This window comes from Xiphophorus couchianus, chromosome 14, assembly GCF_001444195.1.
Source record: "Xiphophorus couchianus chromosome 14, X_couchianus-1.0, whole genome shotgun sequence".
Taxonomy (NCBI): Eukaryota; Metazoa; Chordata; class Actinopteri; order Cyprinodontiformes; family Poeciliidae; genus Xiphophorus; species Xiphophorus couchianus.
Window position 1 is genome coordinate 15,045,662 of NC_040241.1, and position 23,808 is coordinate 15,069,469.

General features: G+C 37.1%; 1 protein-coding gene across 1 annotated transcript in view; it reads right to left on the reverse strand.

The window, feature by feature from the left end:
* The window catches only part of usp53a (ubiquitin specific peptidase 53a), a 39,213-nt gene extending 19,630 nt beyond the window's left edge, over nt 1-19,583 (reverse strand). Inside the window, exons 1-8 of the mRNA XM_028038486.1 lie at nt 19,290-19,583; nt 7,728-8,373; nt 4,963-5,055; nt 4,288-4,422; nt 2,597-2,707; nt 765-847; nt 502-586; nt 122-268 (exon numbers count right to left, since the gene is read on the reverse strand). Of these exons, the coding sequence (XP_027894287.1) occupies nt 122-268; nt 502-586; nt 765-847; nt 2,597-2,707; nt 4,288-4,422; nt 4,963-5,055; nt 7,728-7,871 (798 nt within the window). The 5' untranslated portion in view covers nt 7,872-8,373; nt 19,290-19,583. The remainder of the gene's footprint in view (nt 1-121; nt 269-501; nt 587-764; nt 848-2,596; nt 2,708-4,287; nt 4,423-4,962; nt 5,056-7,727; nt 8,374-19,289) is intronic.
* Nucleotides 19,584-23,808: the final 4,225 nt, after the last annotated feature.

The following is a 23,808-nucleotide window of genomic DNA, read 5'->3' on the forward strand; positions in this document are numbered from 1 at the left end:
TAGAAATCAGTACGCTCTCCATACTTTTAATCAAGTCTGATGTTTTGGTGGACCCCACAGAGCTATTTTAATTTAGCTGGAAACTAAATTACATGTAAACGACGGCTTAAAGGCGACTCACTGCAGAGAGGCTGAGATGAGGCCCCAGCGAACGGATGACTTCCTCTGTGAGATCCGATTGTTCAGAGTCCCACACAAAGCCGATGGTAACTATTTCTGGGCAGTTCATCAGGACCTGTCTGATCCGGATCTTCTGACCACAGTTGCTCTGAAAGAAAGAAAAAAGCAAAACAACAATTTCAGTCTCATTAAGACCACAGGTATAAAATATTTCAGAAACTGTGAGCAGTATCAAGTAGTTAAATATGTAGGTGCACCTCAATTTAGAATACAATAAAAATATATATATCACAGTTATACATATCACATTTTAACTGATTACAAAAAGCCTCCAACAAAATGACAAAGCTGTAAAAACAAATGAATAAAAAAAATACTTACTGGACAATTTCTAAGGTCCCCAATTGTACTTGCTGCTTGTAACAGTTCCCCAAAAGACTCATCACGACGCTGATGCGTCTGTTGACTAAGAAAGCAGAAAACATCAGCACAAGATGTTTTTCTATCAAATCATGATAGAAAAAAAATAGACATAATATGACCTATAGTGAATAGGATGTAGCAGCGGTACATCCTATTCACTGTAGGTTTCTTATTACCTCCTTTTAATAGGAAAAAGGAGCTTTAAATATTCTGTCCCTTACCAGAGTGCTGTGGTGGAAATATAATGTACCAGCTCTGTAAACGGCAGAGGGTCAGACGACGCCCCACAGCTACGGCACACGGACTGAAGAGGAGAAGGTCAGTGAGCAAAAAGGCAATAAAAGAAAGCTTATATAACTTCTGCCAAGGACCATTTTATTATAGGCAGGAAATAATAAAAAAAAAAACATTAAAGATGTATACAGATGACCAAATGTGTGATTAAGTTTCAGTATTATTTGCTGCTTTGGGGTCAAAAAGTTAAGGGAGTCAGATCAAACGTGTTATCAGCTAGATGTAGAGAGAGTATTTGTTTAGGACAGAAACAGAGTCAGTGATGGGCATCAGTGCCACAGAACAGGCTGGTTTGCATGGTGTGCGTAGCTGGGATTTATGTATACAGCATCTGTGACACATCCGGTACTGCTGCTGCAGACTGACAATAAAACACCCTCTGTAATCCACAAGGGGCAACCCAGTGTGAAAACATGATGGATTGGATTCCCATTGTCTCAACCACTGACTCATGTAGCACTGTGCAAGTGTATGTGTGCAGGACTCTAAATCATGACGCTGTCTTAAAGAAGTATCAGACCGTCCACAGATCAACCATGAAGGCCAAACAGATAAAATCATATACGGTAGAATTGATTGACAATGACCTAAATAATAAAATATTGAATATTTCTGAGTGTTTACAGTTGACAATACAATGTTGGACTCCATAGTTTTCTCTGGTACCCTCCATGATTTGATGAGCTGTTAAGCAGGATGTTTTCACTCAGCATTTCTGGGGAACCTGATCTAATCCAGAGAGACACCAACCACTTAATCTCAGAAGGAGCAATTCTCCTTCCTCTAAATATGGTCTAACTTATTAGTCCAGTGACAATCCACGGTTCAGGCCACAATGGCAGATTTGTAGTTTAAACACACGTTTCAACACCATCTGCATCGTTATCCACCTCAGTGAGACACTCTGCAAAAGTCAAACCATGTAAATCATAGAAATCTCTACTTTTAAAAAATGCAATTAAATGTTGTAAATTGAACATAAAATCTATATTTCTCAAGTATTTTTTTCTTTAAAGACTTGATATGTAATAATCAGATTGGTTTATTTTGTCTTTGGCTGAAGCAGGAGGATTACATTGGTATAAATGAGTCAACTCCATCCACTATTGACATTTTCACACTACTCCAAACACTAATCCAAAGTGTAAAGCACAAAGCTGTCCTCTGTTTATGGTTTTAGAGTCCATTTGCTCTTTAAAACATTTCATCAACTCTAAGACATATCTAATTTAATGCCAAATAACGGTGTCATCATAGTGGAAAATTAAACATTTATGTATGCAATGGCCGTTAAAGTTATCTTGGACTCCATTGGCTTTACCAAAGGTCTTCACAGTCCTACTCACTACTGACATCATTCTTGTGCTGATCATGACAGGCCGGTGCCTCTCCCTTTTATTTCTGTGTCCGTTTTCCTTCCTCTCAACCTTTTGAGGTTCTGGTTCTGCTGAAAGTGCCATCTCTTTAAAAGATTCAGTTTCTTCTTGCTTAGAATCAGGGATTGCTATGAAGTCAACAACCTAATGAAATATTTTACTATTTGACATTGTAAAATAAAATATTATTACACTGTAAAGTTCTGTATATAATTCAATCTGAATCTGTAACATTGCATTGTATGGATTTGAAAATATATCACTGTATATAAATTGGATCTTTTTGCTGTGCATTAAGATGGCATTTGTTGTAAATTGATACTAGGTAAGAAAATGTAGTTGAACTCAAAACAGTGATAAATGCCTTAAAGAAACATACTGACCTGCTCATAAAGTGACATAGCAAACTTCTGATGTGTGATACAAGAGTTGGAGGTGCAGGCATCTGTCTCCTCAGGCACAATATGCAGGTGGATCCTCTCCAGTATGTTTTCCTAAGAAAGACAAGGAAATGCCTCAGATATAAAACAACTAATTCAATTGGAGTTATTTCAATAACATCTGTAACGTCATGGTGTAAACAAGCAGCTGCACTTCAGATTCTTTGTATTTTTACCAAGCCCTATAAAGTGCAAGAAATATTAAAGGCTTGCAAAATATTACGCTACACAGTATAGGCTCAACATCAGTTTTTAAATGTGACACTGGTTCACAATGTGCCTCTTGATGTGATAACACAGCAATAGAAAAACAAACATATAAGAAACAAGTTAAACCAAAACAACATGTGCACACGTCCTACTATCCTTGGAAACAACTTTAAAATGCCTGAAAGTAACCTGTTCATCTGGAGTACAATGAAATGCAAGTAAAAAAACAAGGAAACAATGCAGCAGTCACACCGCCCAGGGCTAATATGGTGAGAAAATTGCAATTCAATCCAGGAACAAAAGCTAGGGAGCTTGTGAGAATACAGAAGGAGACAGGTACAAATGAACCCCGCTCACAAGTAGAACCAGTCCGGTACTGAGATATTCTCAAAGGCCCAGAAAAGGTCTGTAGTAGAAAAGAAAGATTTTCTTGCAGCTTGCAAATATGCATCAGGAGAGTAACATTACATCCTGACACATTTTGGTTTAGAACATTTTTTACCCCTATGGTGGCTGCCACTTAAAAAGTGGTGTCTATGTTTTACCATTTTGTGCTGCACATTGGGGGACAAGATGTCCAGAAAACACAGATATGACATCCTTATGTCTGCTTAGGGCTCTTAGAATAAAAACAAGCCAAAAGCAGAAAACTGAAAGGGAAGTAAGTAGATATCGGCATCACTAAAACCTAAGTACATAAATAAGTAAGTAAGTAAATAATAAAGTGAGTTAATTAACTAGATAGAAGGTAAATATATAGACCTTTATATAAGTACATGTGCAAACATGATGGAAGTTAATAAGTCAGTAAGTAATAAACAAGTAAATAAATATTTCAGTTACTAAACCTAAAAATAAGTTAGCACGGGAAAAAATAAGCAAAAAGCAAAAAGGAATGGATCAATATCCATTAAATTGATTATCATGTAATGAGTACTTTTACTCTTTGGTCAATTATGATGTCAAATAATGCAAATTTCTATTGTTTCCGATTTCTTAAAATTCCTACATATTGTCACATTTAATGACTATTTTGCATATTCAAACTAATGTGTGGTTCAGTGCCCCATCCAGGCACTTATAGTCCACAAGAAATTCATGTTGTTCTGTTTGAAACTCTCCCTTTAAATCCATTGTGATGAGGTTTATACAAAACTCTGATGAGTTTCTAGCGATTAACACTGTAAATAACATAAACTAATCCAAACAGACTAAAGAAAACCTTTCTATCAAAAATAATAAGCAGTGGTCCGAACACAGCCAACATGCTTATATAACCTGTCATGATAATATTTAGTCCTATTGTGGAAGAAGTTGAGAGGGGAGGGAATAGGGGGGACAGAAGCTCTTTCAGTGACCTCCCCCAACAGTTTGTTGCAGAGAGTTGCCCTCACTGCGTGGCAGCATAACACACAAACACTTACAAAGCACTCTGCGGCATCATCCATAAAGCCCAGCTGGAAGCGCTGCTCGTCCTTAAAGGTCTCTGCCAAGGCGTGACGCAGGTTGTCAGAAGGCAAGGCGCGCTCCCGACTCTGCTGGAACTGGGAGAAAAGGCCCTGACGAAGGAATAGAGGAGAGGTTCACACATGGACAGTGCCACATTGTCTTTACGGGCATTCATATATCTGGATTCATACCGCTAGACTTTTGTTAATAGTCATTTTGAAGTAAAAAAAAAAAATTCAATGTGAAAAACACAAAGTAGCAAATAACACTTTTCAGACGTTTCCACGCCATCCCTATGTTGAAACATGGTGCTGGCAGCATCGTGTTGTTGGAAAGCTATTATTCTGTAAACACACACAAACTGGTCAGAATTGATTGAATTAAAAGATGGTTTTATGTAAGAGGGCTAATATTTAACTGAAGATCATGTTTTCTACTTTGTGTCGGTCTACTTCATAAAATCCCAATAAAACATGTTGATGTTTGTATTGCATGTTAATGAAGGGGTATGAATACTTTTGCAAGGTAATGTGCAATAATAATTTCTGTGACCAGGTGTACAATGCATCCATAACGGCAAAAAAAAAAAAAAAGCTTCATGGACATTTTGGCGCTTACGCTTATTTAGGAAGTTGCTAGAAATGCCAAACCTTTAGTGCACAAAAAATGCATGAGTCTCCCAGACAGAAATGCCCCGGCAGCTGTCTCAAGCTGCGTCTGAAGATGTCCAGATGCCACAGGACCTACAAAAAGGAAACAGAGAAGCAAGTTAATCTCCAATCTCATAGTCAGAGGATTTCCTACAATCAAATCATGTAAACACTCTCAGAAATACAAACAAAATTCTAACGACCAGGAGCAGAAGTTTTGTTTTTGTTGAGTGTGAATAATCTTATTATGTAAGAGAGCCAAACACCCTTGGGTATATTTTGTTATATGCATGACATTCAAAATGATGTCTCCAAGGTCTCAGAATCGTCTCTCATGTAGAGAAATACAGCCAAAAGCGATGATCATCTCCAACCAGCTCATGGGTTGTCTTAGCCTCTGAGTCATGGTCTTCTTTGAGACTGACTTAACTCATGATTGCTGCAATGAATCATCGCACCAGCCAGGGCTCCAGTGGTCAAAAGCAACTGTGGAGAACATTCATAAACTGCTGGGAAGCTCGGACAGATTTAGACGGTGACTAAGCCCCTGAAATCACTACAATAAAGACAGAGGGTGGAACATGTTGTACTGTGACACCAATAAAATAAATAAGCCAACAAAAATTCAGCTATTTGATATTTAGGACAGAATTTCGCATTTTTTCCATAATTTATTTTAACAGTGTATTTTATTTGACTATTTTCCAGTTCTAAATAACTTAACGGCTGAAAGAAAGGTGACCAGCGGGGCCAGTTTTTAGGAAGTCCTCCTTTTGCGAGTTTCATGGCTTGTTTATGCATTCCTAACCAAGTAAGTCTTCAGATTCTGGGTTTTTAACCATTTGTCTTTCTGATGGTTTCCAGTTCTGTCAGATTCTTGGTTCCTTATACAAACACACCACTATTCTGGTGAGAGGGTTTCCTGGGTCAGTTTTGGTTAGAATCAGTGAAACTAAGAGTACTTTATGCCACTTGAGGTCTATTTTTAAGATTTTCCTCTTCCCGTCTTTAGTTCATTCTTAATACAAAGTTTCTGTTCGATTCTGGAATTTGTTGGCTTCTAGTCTACATTACTACAATGTTCTTCCTGTTTCTAGCTTATTCCAACTTGCTCTGGGTCACAAGAATGAGATAAGATTTTAGCATTTTTCAAATAAACTCAGAACAACAGTTTTCACAATCCTACTGATTCCTAGATTGGGTTGCGGTCTTCTCTTATTCAGTCCAGATTTCTCTCGGAGTTTTATAGCAGGACTCCGTCAAATGCTTTCCTAATGTTGAAAACCGCACTAAAAAAATAAATTAAAACAAATTACACTGCATCTACATTTAAAAATGTTTAACATATTGCAACAAGTATTTTATAAAATCTGATTCAGGTTTGATCAGTTTATGTATTTTACATTTTCATCTGTAATTGATAAAATTAAGTCCAGAACCTATAAAATCTACTAATCAGAATATTTGTTCATCTTAAAATCTAAATCTCAAACCACATCAAAACTTCAGTGCTTACAGACAACCCATAGACAAAGCAAAAATTATGATATCTAGGATATTTAAAGGTACTTTAATTCAACCAGGAAGTCTGTTACTAAAGGACTTCCTATTACTATTTTCAAATTAACAGTTTCATAAGATCAGCAGAATATGTCCTTACTTTTTAAAAACATTAATAAATGCAGTTATTGTGCGTTTTTTTGTGATAAGTAACTAAAGTAGTCGGGGACATGCAGCTTCAGCCAAAAAACCTATTCCCCGAAACAGACAGAAATATATTTTAAATACTTTTTATTATCAGTTATACTGTTACATAATAAATACCACAAGATACAATTTGAAGTCTATATTGCCCTGTTTTTCTTCCAGTCAGAAGTAAATCTACCAGGGGTAGGAATAATTTTGGGCTTAACTGTAAATGATTGGTATCAGAGGCTCCCCATTGTTGGTGTGTTCTGTTTGTGCATGACTTTGCACATCTGCATGTCAAAAGCAGTTTTTTGTTTGTTTTATTTTTTTTTAAATCACAGCCAATTTATGTCTGACCGACATGGCAAAACTGTATTACAGTGTGCCTCATTTGCTTGATCTCAGGGATTTGAGTTTTATGCGACTGTTTTTTCTCCCATTTAAAATGACATTTGCAAAAAAAAAGATGCCGTTGTCACTCAATGTTTGTCTTTTTTTTTTTTTACACACATGAAGGCCTTCATCAAAATATAAATAAAAAAGTAGTAAGCTCAAAATGTAATAAAATCTGATATTCAGATGTTTTATTTTTATGCAAAGGAAAAATATATCTTATATCTGAATATCTAGGTAAAATTATATGTCAAATTTTCATCTATAGTCAGTTTATATTTGTTGATAATGCAGACCAGGAGATTATTAAAATTGAGTCCTTAAATTTTATTTATTAATTTATTTCTAACTTTTGTGTGTCCTCTATGGATGTTTAAGGTCCTGCAAACCTCTACCATTTATTTTTCCTTCCTGTACAATGAAACTTAAACTCACTAGTCTTGGTTTTAGCAATTATTTATTTATTTATTTTAGTTTAAACTAACCATGTAAACAAGAGTATATGGCAATCTAGATTTTGGAAGTTTGAAATTATTATAAAGCTCTTAATCATTCCTGATGACTGAATAAGCCCCAACAGTCAAACTCAAGACCTAAGTACAGCTAAAGCCAAAATCTCCAACTTCTCAGACAAGCCACATTTTTGCCTGATACTCCTTTGCACCAACAAATGTTTCACCTACCTGCACAGCACTGTTGAGAAAGCAGCTGTTCTGGCCCGGCTCGTTTAGCAGTCCCTTGGTTGGGGCCAGAGACATCATGCTCCCTGGCTGGTAGGATTTCCCCAGATTGCCCCCCGGCTTCCTGAAGAACTTGGCCCATGCCATTGGTTAGTGGAGTCTGCTCTCAGATCGGTGGGATAGTTAATTAGATAGAGGATAAGGCAGGTTGTAGCTGGGATCAGATCCCGATTGGGCCCAATAGTCCAAGGTTAGGTTATTCCACAAGCTGCTGCAGCTCCCCAGCTACACATAGGATTCTAGTCAATGTCAGCAGCTCACAAGTTCTGTTTACCCTCTTTGCAGCTTTAATAATCTTAGTAAAATCCAAAGTAAACTTGCAAAGGGGGAAAAAAAAAGTTACAATCCACGTCTTTGTATAGGCAAGGCTTTAGTGGCGAGTTGTGTTTTTTCTTCTGAAAAAATGCATTTTCTGAACTCAGAAAAACAGTTCAATCATCCGTTAAAATAGCAGGACAAAACTTCAAACTGCCTTCAAAAGGGGACGGTAAAGCTTTCAGCAAGTTCGCCATCATGGTGCACACTTCCAGCTTAAGTTACTCGTCTGCTGCAGAAGTTTTATCCAGGTAAAGCTGAAAATATGTCCACTCTGTGAGGGGGAAAAAAAGAGAGTTAGATCCAGAGAGCTTTATGAGGTCAATGTGCAGCTCATTACCAGTGACAGCAGTGAGTTCTGTATTATCATTTTACATTTACTGTCGATTTGCCCATTTGGTTTTAAAAAAGGAAAACATGCAACTGATCCAACCAATCACACAAGAATGTGCAGCCTCATTTCTGTTTTCATTGATGTCGAGCTGATCTTTGCAGGCATGTAAACAAAGCTTACACATTAACTTTTACAGACACCCTTTGCACCAGAGGAGTGTAACTGAACTCGGCACAAATTCAGACAGCGTTTTGAATTCAGACACGTTTATTTTTAATCGCCCAATGTGATTCCTTATTTAGTCTTTACTTAACTTCTGCTAAAAGATAATAACTAGTGTGTAGGATTGACAAGCCAAAATCTGATTTTGACAGATTATGATTGCTTTGAAAGCACTTTAATACATTAAAAAAAAAAAAAAACTATTTATGGTGGAAAATGGTGGTCTGTCGCATTTGGGTTGGCAGTCTGTCGGTCTTAAGTAAAGGGATTGAAAATATCTCTATCTTTTTCATGAATGATGGTATGATGATAGATGAACAAACAGATGGGGGCTTCATCTGTAGTAATGCAGGTACTGCTCCAGTTTATAAAGTTCTGATTTTTAATAAACTTAGAAAAGTGTATCTAAGCACATGTTGTTGGTTTTAGATGAAAAATAGTTGGAGCTGCTGAGTTTTGGTACAATCAATTAATGGAAAAAAATACAGATTATTTGTATTTGATCTGGAAAAAAAAGGATATATGGTCGATGGATTGGTGCAACTCTACCAATTTCCCAAAGAGTTCAATGTCAAATGTTCACAAAAGCCAGGCTTTTTTATTTCCTAATCCAACATTAACACTAGAATTTTATCAAGTCAAAACAATGTCATGATAGTCACTAAATCAACCATTTTTGAACCCATTTGCAATCAGAATGCAAGTTTATTTTGTTAATTTGTTCTTGGCGTCCCTTCATAAGCTAAACAAAGACACACAGATCCAACCCATTTTCTATTTTTGTTCTTTTGATTAACAATTGAACACTTGGAGGACAATAAAAATGAAATTACCCATCAGATTTTTGGAACATGTAATTCAGAATTTTAAAAGCAAGACCTGGAACTCAAGATGCATCAAAATCTGCAGCAATTGTGTGCATGCTATGCACTCTGGACTGAGAGGCTCACCAGCAGACTGTGTTGAAAGGTCTGATGGATGAATATGTTTGTGCTGAGCAAGGCAGTGGATGCTGTCTGGGTTATTAAATTAGGGAATGCCCCAAGAGACTCATGGAGTCACAACTTGTGATTTTCCACAAGTTTGTTGGTGATTTTGAAGGCTGTTTTATTCTAAATGGAAACAAAGCTCATCTTGAGGCTCTCTTGAAATCTGCTCTATGAAAGATGTGGTTACAACATCAAACATGTACAAAGCAGCGAAAGTGATAAATCCTCTGAATCAGTTAGTTTTGTTGTAAATTAGTTTCTTCATTTTAATCCCAGTCTACTTCCTTTTCATACCAGAAAAACAATTTTGTACCTTACCGCTATGTGCGAGTTTATTTATCTCAATAATTATACATTTTAATGAATTATGGACCAAGTTATAGAAATGAAAATGCTACTTTCTCACAAACAACTTTATATGATTTTCTGAAGATCAGAAAATAATATACTTCAATGTCACTTGACAGATTGTGACGGCTGATCAAACCAAAATGACTGCCATTATTTACTGGCATCAAATATTCACATTTAGCGCTCTATTAAACTATAAAAACCCCCATAAAAGACTCAAAGTGCATGTATAAAGCCCCCACCCAATGTGGGGACAAACTGATGCAGGGTACACACCAAACTTCAAAAAGGTGAGTGTTAGTTGATGCAAGTATAAAATGCCCTCATGGTTAATACGAAATCACAGAGGGTAGATGCTCAAGAAAGTCAAGCTAGCCATGACTAAAATAGTACAAGTATAAAATGACTAGAGGGTGAACTGACCACCGCCCACAATAATTTTTCCTGTTTTAAGCACAAACAAATCAAAGATTTTGTTTTGTGTCACTAAGCAGCACAACAAAACTTTCTTGTTGAAAGAGTCCAGTTTCTGTCTAAACCTGCTAAACAACCCTGCCTTGGTGGAATTTCAGGAATCTTAAATGGATCGTTGGGTCGTCACAACATAGTATATATACATATCCAACAGTTAATTTCACAACCTGAAGTTTAGTATTAATACAGCAGGATTACCATTCAAACAGGCGTTTCAACCAAGATGAAAGGCTACAATCTTGCCGTTTAAACCGGAAGCTGGCGCTCCGAAGGAACAGAATTCCAAAACAATCCCTACAGCTGTTTTAAAAATAGTTTCAGCAGAAGGAAGAAATGTGTACAAACCACCTGTACTGTACAGCACTGATGTCACATGTTCTTAACTGCTGGTATCAGTGTGACGCAAGCCTTCAAGCTGAGCCATACACCATGTTGGAATATGATGGAAACAAATAGCAACTACACGAGAAGAGCTTGGAAACTTTCATGTTGCAATCCCTCTTTATTACACTGTGACATTGCACAAGCATCCAATATGCTCTATGGGAGTTAAACTGGACTCATTTACCAGAGAAGGAAGCTACATCAGACATCGTTGAGTCAACATAACTCAACGTCAAGCTGATGGCATGGAGAGTGATGCCAGCACATGTTTTGTGTTGTGATACTGCTGACAACAGCCAGAGTGTATATATGGCTGTGCCTTTTATGAGTCTGGAAATTTTATTGCATTACAGTGGTTCATTTGAAAAGCTGCCAGCCTCAGTTACATTATTTATATCAGCGTTTTTGTCTCAGCAGAACTGACACTTGCTGACCTCAAGGCAGTAATGCTGTCACTCATCTGAAGAATCATACACTACTTTTTGGAAGATATGGAAATTAAGCTATGCCATTGCATTTTTCTGCAACAATTGTATTAATCTGAAAGCAGGATGTCAATGCAATTTTGCTAGCCTGAACTGACCGAGTTGCAGTCCGGGTTAGACAACTTGCTACATGTGTTTGGAGGATAGAAGGAAATATTAATGTGCCTGTTAAATTTAATCACAAGCTAAGTATTTCAAGGTAAACCAGAAAAAAAGGCTCCATTGTTTTCAGCTACAAAGAAAAATAAAATGTCTGGCTCAATGTTCAGAAACCTTGGTGGAGAAAATGACTGCTGGCTGGTGTTCAGATGCCAGGTTTACATCATTTTGGTGGAAGCCAAAACGGCTGTTAACACCCTTCCGTTTCAAGTCCAAGGTGTGAAAATGAAATGCTTTTCCTGGGACTGATTTGTCTTCCAACGAACTCACCCTCATAAGTTCATACACAATGCGCTTTCCCACTAAAACCCTCCGACTTCATTTCCAGATGTAACTATAATGAGCCGTACCTCACATAACACCGATTTGTTTGTTTTCATGCATTTGACTTGCATAGCAACTTATTTAAGCTCAGAATGTCTTGATTGTACTTTTGCTGATTCTACATGCCAAAGCAGTTTTTTCTCCCCTTTGAATTTCGATTTGTCATGTTCTGAGTAATCGCATGCAAAAACAGGAAAAGCCAACCCAGAAATAGGAAAACATACAGTGCACCTTGCTCATGTTCATAGCTTTTTAACATTTTGATACATTCAAATCAAAAATATTAATTTATTTCATTGGTATTATATGTGATCGAAGAGCATAAAGTACTTAACCACAGAGGAGTGTTAGAATAAATGGCTTTTAAACTTTTTTTTTAATACAAATCTTAAAAGTGTGGTTTGCCTTCGTATTTAGTCCTTTTTACTTGGATAGCCCTGAATAAAATCCACTAAAATCAAATATCTTCAGCAGTCACCTAGTAATAAAATAAGCACCACGTAGGGCTGGGCGATGTATCGCGTATCAAGTATACTCGATGTATCGCAATATTTTCCTAAACTTATTTCTCACCTTGTTATCTAGTGTAGACAGTTCATAGCAAAACACTGCATCCCTTTTTATATGAGCTTACATTTAAGTCTAACAGGGAAATGGGGGCGGAAACTTGCGTGGGTGAAATCATGCTGCAAGGAGTCTAGTTTAAAATAACAATGAGGCTCATTTAAGAATATCGTGATATATATTGTATATCGTGATATATAGCAACACTATATCAGGATATTAGATTTTCCTCATACCCCCCAGTCCTAACCACACGTGTACTTTGATCTCTCAGTATAAATCCAGCTCAGAAGTTGGAAAAAAAAAACAGCATCAAAATCACCAGGAGAAAGTTGAGAAGTTTGAAGCAGACTTGGATTATAAAACAAACCATCTCATATAACTCTGTTCAATAAATCAACTTAAAATGGCACATCTGCAAACCTACAAAAATATGTCACCTATAGTGACAGTTTGAGAAAGAACAACATTAATCAGAAAAGCATCAGAAGGCCTCATGGTACCCCTGGAGTAGATGCACACCGTAAGCCTGGCTTTTTAATGGAAGAGCAGCAAAAAGAAAGCTTTCATATTGAACACCACAAACATGCAAGAAAATACTCTCATCAGGTGAGACTAAAAAAATTTAACTTCTTGGCCTAGTTGCACAAAAGTATGTACTTTAGTAAACTAGAACATTATATCAAACTAAGCATTTTATTAGCAGCATCAGGATGTGGGTGTGCTTTGATTAAACAGTGACAAGAAAGCAGGTGACAAGTGACAAGAAAGCAGGCAAAGAAAAAAACTACTGGACTAAACAAAGCAAAAAGTATCTATAGAAAAACATGATGTACTTATTTCTGTAAATGTCCAAAGATAAAATGTATCTTAAGATATCAGTTACAGTAAAAAAAATCAAGAAAGCAAGGATGCAATGATAAATTAGCCCAGATATCCTTAATTTTGAGAGATAAGTGATTTGCAACACGAGAACCCAATCTTATCACCTCTGCAAAGGTTTGCAAGACTACTGTTACCAAATTAGTGACTGTATTTTGCAACTTTTCCAGGAAAAGAAAAAATCTGTATCCTCCAAAACCATTATAGGCAGGTCAGGCTTTTTAAAGATTGTGACTAGCCAGAAAACTGCAATAAGTGCACCCCAACTAAAGCCTAATAAAATGGGTAAAAACTACATAACCCAATACAAAGAAAAAAATGAAAAAAAATTACTTAAAAGAATACAGATTTATTAGCAAGTACTTTTACTGCAACATCTTTTATCCATCAAAACAGTGTTGCTGCATAAAATACTGCAGCTTGATAATTTAATAAGCCTAAAGACAAACCACTTTGCTGTTTCTTCTTCCTCTTCAACTCGATCAAAAATGTAGAGCATCTCTTTGAGAAAGCCCAAAAAGATTTTTTTCTCTTCTTGTGAGCAGTGCTGCAGGAATCCCAGGTTTCCTTCAGTAAACAAAAGCTGTCTCGTACGTCTAACCCAGGGACGACTCATTCCCCCCCTCCACTTGTCAAAAATAAAACATCTCAGGCTGACACTTTAAAGCGTCAAACCAGAGTGAGGGGAGTATCAGCAGTATCGTAATGCCCAAGGAGTCTGTAAAATATGAAGAAATACGACAGAAACGCGCAGGCGGTCCTGTTCTAAGATTAATCTATCAGAGATCTGTTGATGGATTGCCTCATTAAGGAAGATACAATTGATCTCCTATATATGGTCAATGCCAGGAGCTGCTGATGAATCAATCTGCGGTTAACTGAGTCACACTTATTTGATGTCATTATGAGGTGGGAACACAAACACGTCAAAGAGAGAAGAAGCACATAGTGTACTCAGAAGGCCTTCACTGTGACTGTTCAGCTATGACAATCCTCATAACATAAGTTAATAATTCAACCAAATCCTGCAAGTGTTTTAAAAGCAAATGCACAGCTTTTTACTATTTTAATCAAAAGCAGCTATATAATGTCTTTATGGCATTTTTTTTTGCCCTAACAGCTTCTATTAAACCAGAATCTTCAAAAAAATTAGAATTAAAGCTCCTTCACAGGTAGTTTAATTCAAAACATGACAAAGTTTGGGGAACGGATCATTAAATTCGAACTGAAACAATCTGGAGAAACTATTTATTTACCAGGTAGTAACTTGGAGCCTCTGTTTCAAGAAAGAGAAAAAAAAAAACATCTTTTGTTTGTTTTTCTAATAAAATGCTGCTCCCCAAATCCAAAACATTCCTACTTTGACATTCAGTTCATGCAAAGTTTCCCACCACTGAATTCACATTCCTTCTACTGGGAAATGTGACAAATTACAACACTTTGTGTATTTATTAAGCCGCCACAACCTGTCAACACATGCTTCTCATTTCAGAAGCAGGCAAAGTTCTCAGAAGTCCAAAGCATTTCTTCAAATCAAAGAATGAAGTCACGTTTTTTTCCCCATTTCTACTGCTCTCTTTCCCTCTTTATACTGGCTTTAAGTTCAAGCCTTCCAGGAATTTCAGAGTTATTTCATTTGTGGAGTTCAGGCATATGCTGAGAAGCTTTCAAAGAAGCAACAATAAAAACCTGACCCTGCATCTAAAGAGAAAAAAAACAAAAAAGGAACCAGTGAAACATCTCTAATTCCCTTTGGACAGGATTCAAGCATTTGGGCAACAAAGAAGTTATCCTTTCCTGTGTCGGCTTCCTGCTCTTCAGCATACGGTCACCATGATCGGCCTTGTAAAACTAAACTGGCCAGTCACACTATGCAGGGTCAGCCATTATTTCCCACGGCCCACAGAGGAAAAGACTCTGTGGAGAACAAAAGCAGTTCTCCCAGTTCCAGGAACCAGCTCTTGAGTAAAAGTTTTGACTGAAATACAACATCCTCCTGTCTGCTCTTGGAACTACTTCCATAAGGTCTGCCGGTTTAAAAACACCTCGCTATGAAACCCAATGTAGGATTACCTCCAATCCTTCAACTGTACTAAGCTCAATTTTAGTCTTTAAGAAAAGACTTAAAATGGTTATTATTCAAAAGTATAAGGATGAACAGGGGTGATGAATTTGGCTGAGAATTACAGCACTGTGGATGACTTGGGCAATTGTGTACAGGCGTGTGTAGGCATGTGTAAATATATGTGGGTGTGTAAATAGGTAAATATTATTTATGTATATATGCAGGTAGATGCGTATGTATATATCTATATATATATATGAGTGTGTGTATTACTTTAATTTGGTTCAGGAAAACTTATAGTTATTATTATAATTGTTTTATTGTTTTGGAAAGGATACTAGAAATAGGAAGACTACTTATGCTATGAATTAATGAATGGAAAAGGGGTATGATTATATAAGTTAAACTTAATCATACTCCTTTTCAGACTTAGACTCACCGAATAAGTGGTGTATTTACATGTATTTGAGTATGTAAATTTGATAGTAAGGTATTGTATTTACACTTAGAAACATGAAAGTCTTTATTATTATTACATTTGTTAGCAATATGTCTGTCTGAAATAAATGATCATCATAATCAAATTATGGCAACAGAGTAAGCACTTGCATGGATTTTACTTTTACACTTGCTACTAAGCATAACCCAGTTTCAAGGAATTCATTGTGGAGAGATTCCCCCAACAAGTGTTGCTGAGTCCTGTCAGCAACCTGTGTGTGACCCCGAATTAAAAAGAAGGAGGAATAACTAAAAACTGCTTTTAAAAGTTGTAAAATTATAAATAGTTTATCATTCTAAGCACAGCTTTAAACTAGACGAGAACATGAACAGGTCTGCATACACCCTATCAAAAGGAACATCCTATATGAACTGAAGGAGCCTCCCTTACATTCTAGGAACTTAAAGAGTCATTCCTGATTTCTGTTACCTTCAGCTATAAAAATGACATATCCAGTATTATCTAATAAATGAACTGGCAGTCAAACAAAAATGATTTTTTTCCCACCTTTTTTTTTTTTACCATCCTGTTTACTATGCATACAGGCAAAATAAGTATCATAGGTTTCTGTTGGAAAACTGCAGATATGTCCGGCCTCTTGGGGATCACTAAAATAGTCATTTGATGCTACTAACAGGCCCACTGGTAATTTGAGAATAATGCCCTCCCCTTTCAAATGTAAAAATGGTAAGTTAAAGTCCTTATGTGAAATAAAGAACGAATGTGGGAAAGCATCTCATTCCCACTGTTCAGCATGGCAGAGGATTCGTTATTATGTGGGTCTGTTCCTCTTCCAAAGCACAGGGGAACCTTCTTAGAGTGGATGGTATCATAAACATTATTAAATAACAGGGCATTTTCATAAAAATCTGGTGTTTTGGTTATTATCGAGTCTTCTAGCTTAATAAGGATCCTAAACATAATACAAAAATCAAAACAGTAATGACTTTTCAGCCAAAACCAAAGCCATATCTTGTAGATATGTAAAAATGAGTGAAGAGAGCTAACAAGACGAGAGCATGAGGACAGACCCAGGTTAATCTACAGAGTTCCTGCAAAGAGAAACGGTTAAAGATTCTTCCCTCTGGATCCCACAACCTAATGAAATGTCACAGGAGAAGATTAAGTTCTGTATTATTTGTAAAAGAGAGTTGAATTATAGGCCACAGGGTGCTAATAATTGACAATTGATTAATTGCAAAAAATATATATATAAAAAATACTACTCCTTTACATGGAACTGTTTCATTATGTAAATGCCATCAAATGAAAGGTTGTCATTTAATGATCTACCAGTACGAGATAATGGAGGAATTTATTTTTACCTATTTTATAAAGTTTTACATATGGGTTACTAGCAACCCACTATTGGTCAGACTCCAAACATGACAAAACTTGAGAGAGCAACAATTATTATTCTACACAACAGGCACTTTTTATTTCAGAACTACATTTTTACTTAATTTTAATGTTTCATGGTGCAGGTATAGCAATAAAATAAAGTAAAAGGCAAATACTTTTTTACATTTCTAAATAGAAATGTAAAATATCTATCTTAGGATTTGCTACATTTATGCATTTCAACCACACAAGTCTATGATAAATATTTCACCATCAGAATCTTACACCTGTCATACCTTTTACACACCTGGCAAATCCAACAGAACATGATGGCGTCTGTGGCAATATATGTCGGACTCGTGCAACATTGCAAACACCTGAACAGCATCTTCAGGTGTTTGCAAAACACTAGGCAAACACCTGAACTGGATGTTTACTTGACGATTAGACACCTGTACCTGATAAATGTGCTTCTTTCAGGTACAATTGCTCAACACGCTCGCAAACGAAGACGTGACGGAGTGCTTGGAGAGACAAAACTGGTTTGTCAGCATGCCACTGTGTGTTTTTCCACGATGTTAAGTCTTTGTGGAAATGTTCCAAAAAAGACATGAGGACAAAAGCATGAGAGTCCGGGATGTATTCATGGCTAAAGATTCTATGATTTCATCATGATTGTGCTTTGTTTGAAGAAACTAATCGGAGCTCTTTAAAATGGGAGTAAACTGACCCAGTTTACGTGGTGGATGAGACAAGTGTCGGCTTTGAGTTCTGAATGAGATCGTGAAAAAGATCAAATGCGTCACCAAAACATAATAAAAGTTGTGCAATATAAGTCTGCTCCCAGTTCCCATCCCTATCTGTTTAACCTGGTTTTACAGACCATAAAGAGGCACTAAACAGGAGATGTTTTGAACTGAAATGCATAATACTGTGTTGATAAATACATTAGAACTACTTAGTAAGATATTTTTGTGAAGAATAGGTGCTTAAAATGAGCAAAGTCATCTTTTTATTTAAATTAATATCAAGGTACGTTTAACACAAATGTTTAATACATAACAGACCAAATCTAATTTGTGGGGAATGTGAATGAATTATAACCCAGCTCCTTTATTTCACGGTGTTTGCGTACATAACTCATACAGGTATGAAAATATATCAAAGGGCTGACATTTTGTTAACACCATTAAAAGCTCACATAACGTGTAAACATCCTAACAACTGTAAATATACTTAAACATTGGTATTGTCAGTAGCTTGTTTGTGTCAAAACATATGTTAAAAAAACAAACTATAATTGTTTAGTAAGTTAAGTTTGTGGTAAGAAATTTGTATTTGTCTTAATATTCTCAGGTATGTTGAGCCAAATGCTAAGATGGGCACGTAACTTGCGTCGGGACATCAACACTAAAATGTAAACATTTAAACATTTAAAATAGCCGTTTTACGCTTAATATTTTGTTGATAGCCGCATTACAGCTGTTTAGTAAAATCGCTTTTGTGATGGATATGGGTTAAATAAGAGAGACATTGAGAAAGTTGCGAATTTCAGTCTTAAACGTAAACGCATCTTCGTATTTACTGTGAAACATCGGGCAATGCTGACCTCTAGGCGTTAGGTTCAACCTAAACTTCTTTATTTTGCTGCTTGAGTAGCTACGTGACTTGCATCGACACGCGTACATGGACCTAATATCTAAACATAAGCGTAAAATATATCTCAAGATTAGCATTACCCCGTGTTTCACACTACAAACGAAGATGCGTTAATACCCAGTAACGTAACTATCAATATTTAGCATAAAACACACCTACCGTAACGAGCGCTTCAGCTGGCGACTTTTAAAACTAACCACAATATGAACTCGTACAAGACAGACTGTCAAAATTACAACTATTTTTTTTTTCTGTAAACATCTTCACTAGATATTTTTGAAACTTGAGAAGTTTTACGCTAAACATGGCTAACCAGGCTAGGCCTACCTGGTTTCACCTGAGCTCCAGGTACTACCTGCATTTCATTTCCGCCCCACGTAGCTACTAGTGCTGCCGCTAAACATCAGCTAAGAAAGTTTCAGCAACTACAGGAGTCATTAAAAACAAAAGGCGCTCACCTTTGCGAGAGTGTTTAGTCCAAATAAGCGACAGCAATATCCGTTAAAGTGCTAAAAAGCCGATAAACCGACGAACTCTGAATAAATGTGCGTCAAGGCGCAGAGAGACGCTGGAAAAGTACTCCACCAGTCCGGGAGTAAAAAAATAAAAATAAATAAATAAGAAGTGTTGTTTTACAGCGCTGAAACTCTCGTATGACTTCCACTTCGGACACGTCTCGCTCAGTTCAGCTGCGATATTGTTCCCGGTGAGAAGCAGAAGCCACAGCTGCGGGCGGTGGTGGGGTTGAGGACTGACTGGTCGCTCCGTCGACTTCGGCACCTGAAATACTGGATTAGAGATGTTTTCAGAGCTGAGATGTCAAACCCCGCCTCTTCAACAACACTCGCTCTGCAGTCTGCCATGCTGCTGCTGCTGCTGCACACCGCTGCCACGGCTACTGCAGGCTGAGACTCACCCAGTTACACGGTACCTTACAGGCGGTTTGCACCCCTCTGTTCTACAGGCTACTCTTAATACGCGCCTATTGTTGACGAACCTTTGCAAATGCACAGTCCGCTGCAAATATAGTCGTGTCGCTTGAACTTTCTCTCATTTTTATTGGAATGTAATTTGATTAATGTAGACCAGTTGTTTTCTAAAACAAAATCTGAAAAGTGTGGCATGCACATGAATTCAATTCAATTTTAAATATATATTTTATTAATCTTAAAGTGAAAATAAATATATTTGTAGCTCATATTTAAAAAAAGAGTTTTAGATCCTGATGGCTGTGGGATCTCCTGTAGCAGTCTGTATTGCAGCGACTCTCAAGAGGCTTCTGATCTGACAGAAGTCACTTAACAGTCTCAGGAAGAGGATGCACAGGGTTGTATATGTTTTTAATTTGTTTTTTGCTCGATAATCTCCATGGGTTCCAGAGTGGTCCACAGAACAGACACAACCTTCTTTATCACCTTGTTGATACCCTTATCAAGTCTTCAGCTCTGAAGTTGCTACTCCAATAGATAATCACAGAAAACAGTGCACTCTCCACAACAGATTTATAGAAGATCTTTAAGCCCCCTTTAACAGCATTCTCTGCAAATCTGTGACTTTCAGAAGCTGCAGAGATCCACTGCTCAGGGGGTATACTCAGAATTGTATCAAAAGATGTTTTCAGCTCAAGTGGGCATTTTTTATTTGTAAAAACAAAAAAAAAGAATATTATTTTCTTTTCACTTCAAAATAAACTATGCAGCATAGGTCTATTTACATCAAATCTCAATTAAACAAATAGAAGTTTGTTTTACCACGAAAGGCATGGAATTCCTCGTTTATTAGAGAGGTTTTTGCTAATTTAGTCAGTAAGCAATCATGCATTCGTAATGCTTTGGCATTTGAAGAAAAGCTTATGTGTCGCAGTGTAGTGGCCTGAATTAAAACATGCTTTTTGGGGTGTTAAATGTTTACCTGCATGGTTACACACCAACAATGTGTTGACAGCTCAGACACAGATGATAATTATGGAGGGGTGGAAAAGAGTCATGTAAGGCTCCGGTACCCAGACACCATCTGCCTGATCCTGTTACATAAAGAAAGAAACTGGAAGGAGAGTGCAATTAAAGCATTTCTAGCCCCTCCTTTTTAAGCACAAAAATAAATCCATGTCATGTACCACGCCTTAAGCTGGTCACATCCCTTTTTTATTATTTAAAACACATATTAATTATATTAAGTAGTTTGGAATGCTGCCAGAGCAAAGAGAGGCCATTCATCATGTGGGGTTATTGAAACATTGAAGGTAATGAATTTAAATTCCTAGTGTTCGTGTGGGTTATCCTGATTATGAGTGTTAGCTGAGTACTGCATAATAATCTTAACAGCAAAAAGTCTGTATGACTAATAGAGCACACACTGGAGAGTAAGCTGCCATGGTCAGGTAGACAAATTGGAGAAATAAAATACTTTTAAATGAAAAACATTAAACTCTCCCAATTAGAGGTAAAATGTAAACTGCCCTTAATCTCTCCGTCTGTTTTCATTCTTACGCTTATGTGTGTTCCAGAGACATGAAACATGAGTGAAAGAACAAAATCCTGGATACAAGTGGCCGAATTGAGCTTCCTCTGTTTGGATATCAAGTTAAGAGCTCGTCTGTTGAGAGCAGCTCTGATAAAACCCACAACTGATTGAAACGGAGCTGCTGCTTCTTTAAATCAGAGGAGTCAGTTCACGAGGTTCTTGGAGGCCCCTGGAAGCCCCTGTATACTTGTGCCTCATCTCCACTGAGCAGTACAGCACAGGTTGGTGTCTTTCGGTACGGTTTCTCATGGTCCACCTTAAATCTAAATTTTGGATAAGTGGAAGACAGTTAGTGGACAGCTGTTTTTTGGTTTTGAAAGGAGATGGGAACCTGTTCAGACAACTCCAAAGCCTCTCCCTTTTGAGCTTTTCCTAGTCACATTCCCCCTAAAAGCAAATTCTAAAGTACTGAGCCAAAGCACAAAACTATTGATGTACTTGTGTACGTATCCCGTGACTCGTCTGAGAAGCTGCAAGATAAAAATCACCATCAAATATGTAATATATTGGATACAAGTAGCCGGAATGAGCCTTCCTTGTTATCTGATGGTAGCTCAGATTAGAGTTGCTGTTCCTCACAAAGGAGTGAGATTTAAAAAAAAGTCCTTGATCAAGATGCCTCCTGGACGCCTCCCTATGGAGGGTTTTGTTATAGTCCCACTGGGAAAGATGCCCCTGGCAGACTTGGAGCTCACTGGAGGAATATCTGTTTGGATTTGGGAAGGCCATCTGGTCCTCCAGAGTGAACCAAGTGCCCATCACTGCAGAATACAGTCTGGGATGGAATCAAATGTGAGCTGAATCTAACATTTATGTCCACTAACAGCTCAGATCCTAATGTGCGTCCTGCTGGTAGTAGATGAAGAACATTTTCGCAAATCTTTTTTTGCTGCATTTGGTTATTTCAAGCCTAAAAGTTATAAAATGATCATTAAAAAATATTTTTAAAAATAAGAAGAAGGGGTTGAAAAGTTTTATTAACTGCTTCTCAGTTGCAATATCGCATAGTTTTGGTAATTTGGTGCTAAGCAAGCTGTTGCTTAGCACTTTTGTGTAAGATTTAAACCTAATCTAAGTCGCAATTGTTTGTTTGGTCATTTAAACTACAGAAACAATATGTCACAAGCTTAAAATGCGGCAGGAATATGTGTTATTAGAACATAAAACTGAAGATTGATTGGAGGTATAATCAAATAATAATGTACGGCAATTGTTTTAATAATCTACATGTTAAAAAAAAAAGAGGTCTCTGCTTTCCTATTATCTTTCATTCATTAGGATTGAGGAAATGGGCTGCCGTGATGGAGTGTGCACCGAGGGGTCACAATGTATCAGCATGATCCAGACTTTCCCCAGGAAGTACTTGAAAGAGCCCATTGAGGAGACGTTTCCCTCTGCACTTGTTTCCTCCGAGGACATAATGCTTCTGCTTCCTTTTAAAATAAAAAGGCAGCTCAAAAGAATGGTACTACAATGCTTGAGTGATGTAAAGCTTTTATGATTTTGTATTAACCTGTATGCACTTTATCACCTAATTAGATATTTCATTGCCTACAGTTTGGGAAAACATTGAGAGAGATGAAAAAACAAGGGAAGCATCCTGGACTGCTGGTGTTACATTTCATTTTATTTACATATGTTTTTTTGGATGTATTACTAACGATATTGCTCAGAGCACAGATTTACATCGCATGTTCCCCTCCCTTTCTTACTCTGTATGAAATACAGATGAGACAACCCTCAGATATTTTACTAAGATATAAAAACCTCTCTTATCTGACCTTGGTAGAGAGAGATTGAGATTAAGTTGCTGAATTTGTGCACTGTCAGCTTTGCGGCTTTGATTCGAGCCATAAGGCTACAAACGACTACATCATTGTGCTGATAAATCATCGCAGCTCTGGCTCGTTTGCTCTGGAATGGCGACATTTTGACCTATGCCACCAGCTGTAGACCTGTGTAGACATCTGTGTCATTATTTTGACTAATTGCCAAGAAAATCAAGTATTCATTGGGTTGCTTCAGTTGCTCAGTGTTGTGGAAGTATTTGTCCTGTTGTTACCAGTGACCTTTTAATATCAGACAAAGATAACATGAGTAAATACAAATTTCAGTTTTCAAATTCAAGGAAAATAATATCCAAATCAGCCTGGTCCCAAGAAAAACTTTCTTCTTAAGTTCAAACTTTGACTAAGCCAATGCAAAAGGTTTATTTAGTTTGTTTTTGAGCCACTCAGAGATGGAACTGCTGTGTTTTCGATCATTTCCTGCTGCATAGCCCAAGTGTGCATGAGCTTAAATCACACACTGAAGGTCACATATTCTCATTCAGAATTTTCTTGCAAAGAGCAGAATTCATGTTTGGATTAACTCACAGACCATCAAACTACCAGCCCTATGCTTGACTGTAGGTATAATCTTTTTCTGAAGAATTGTCAAGATTGGTTTTAAACC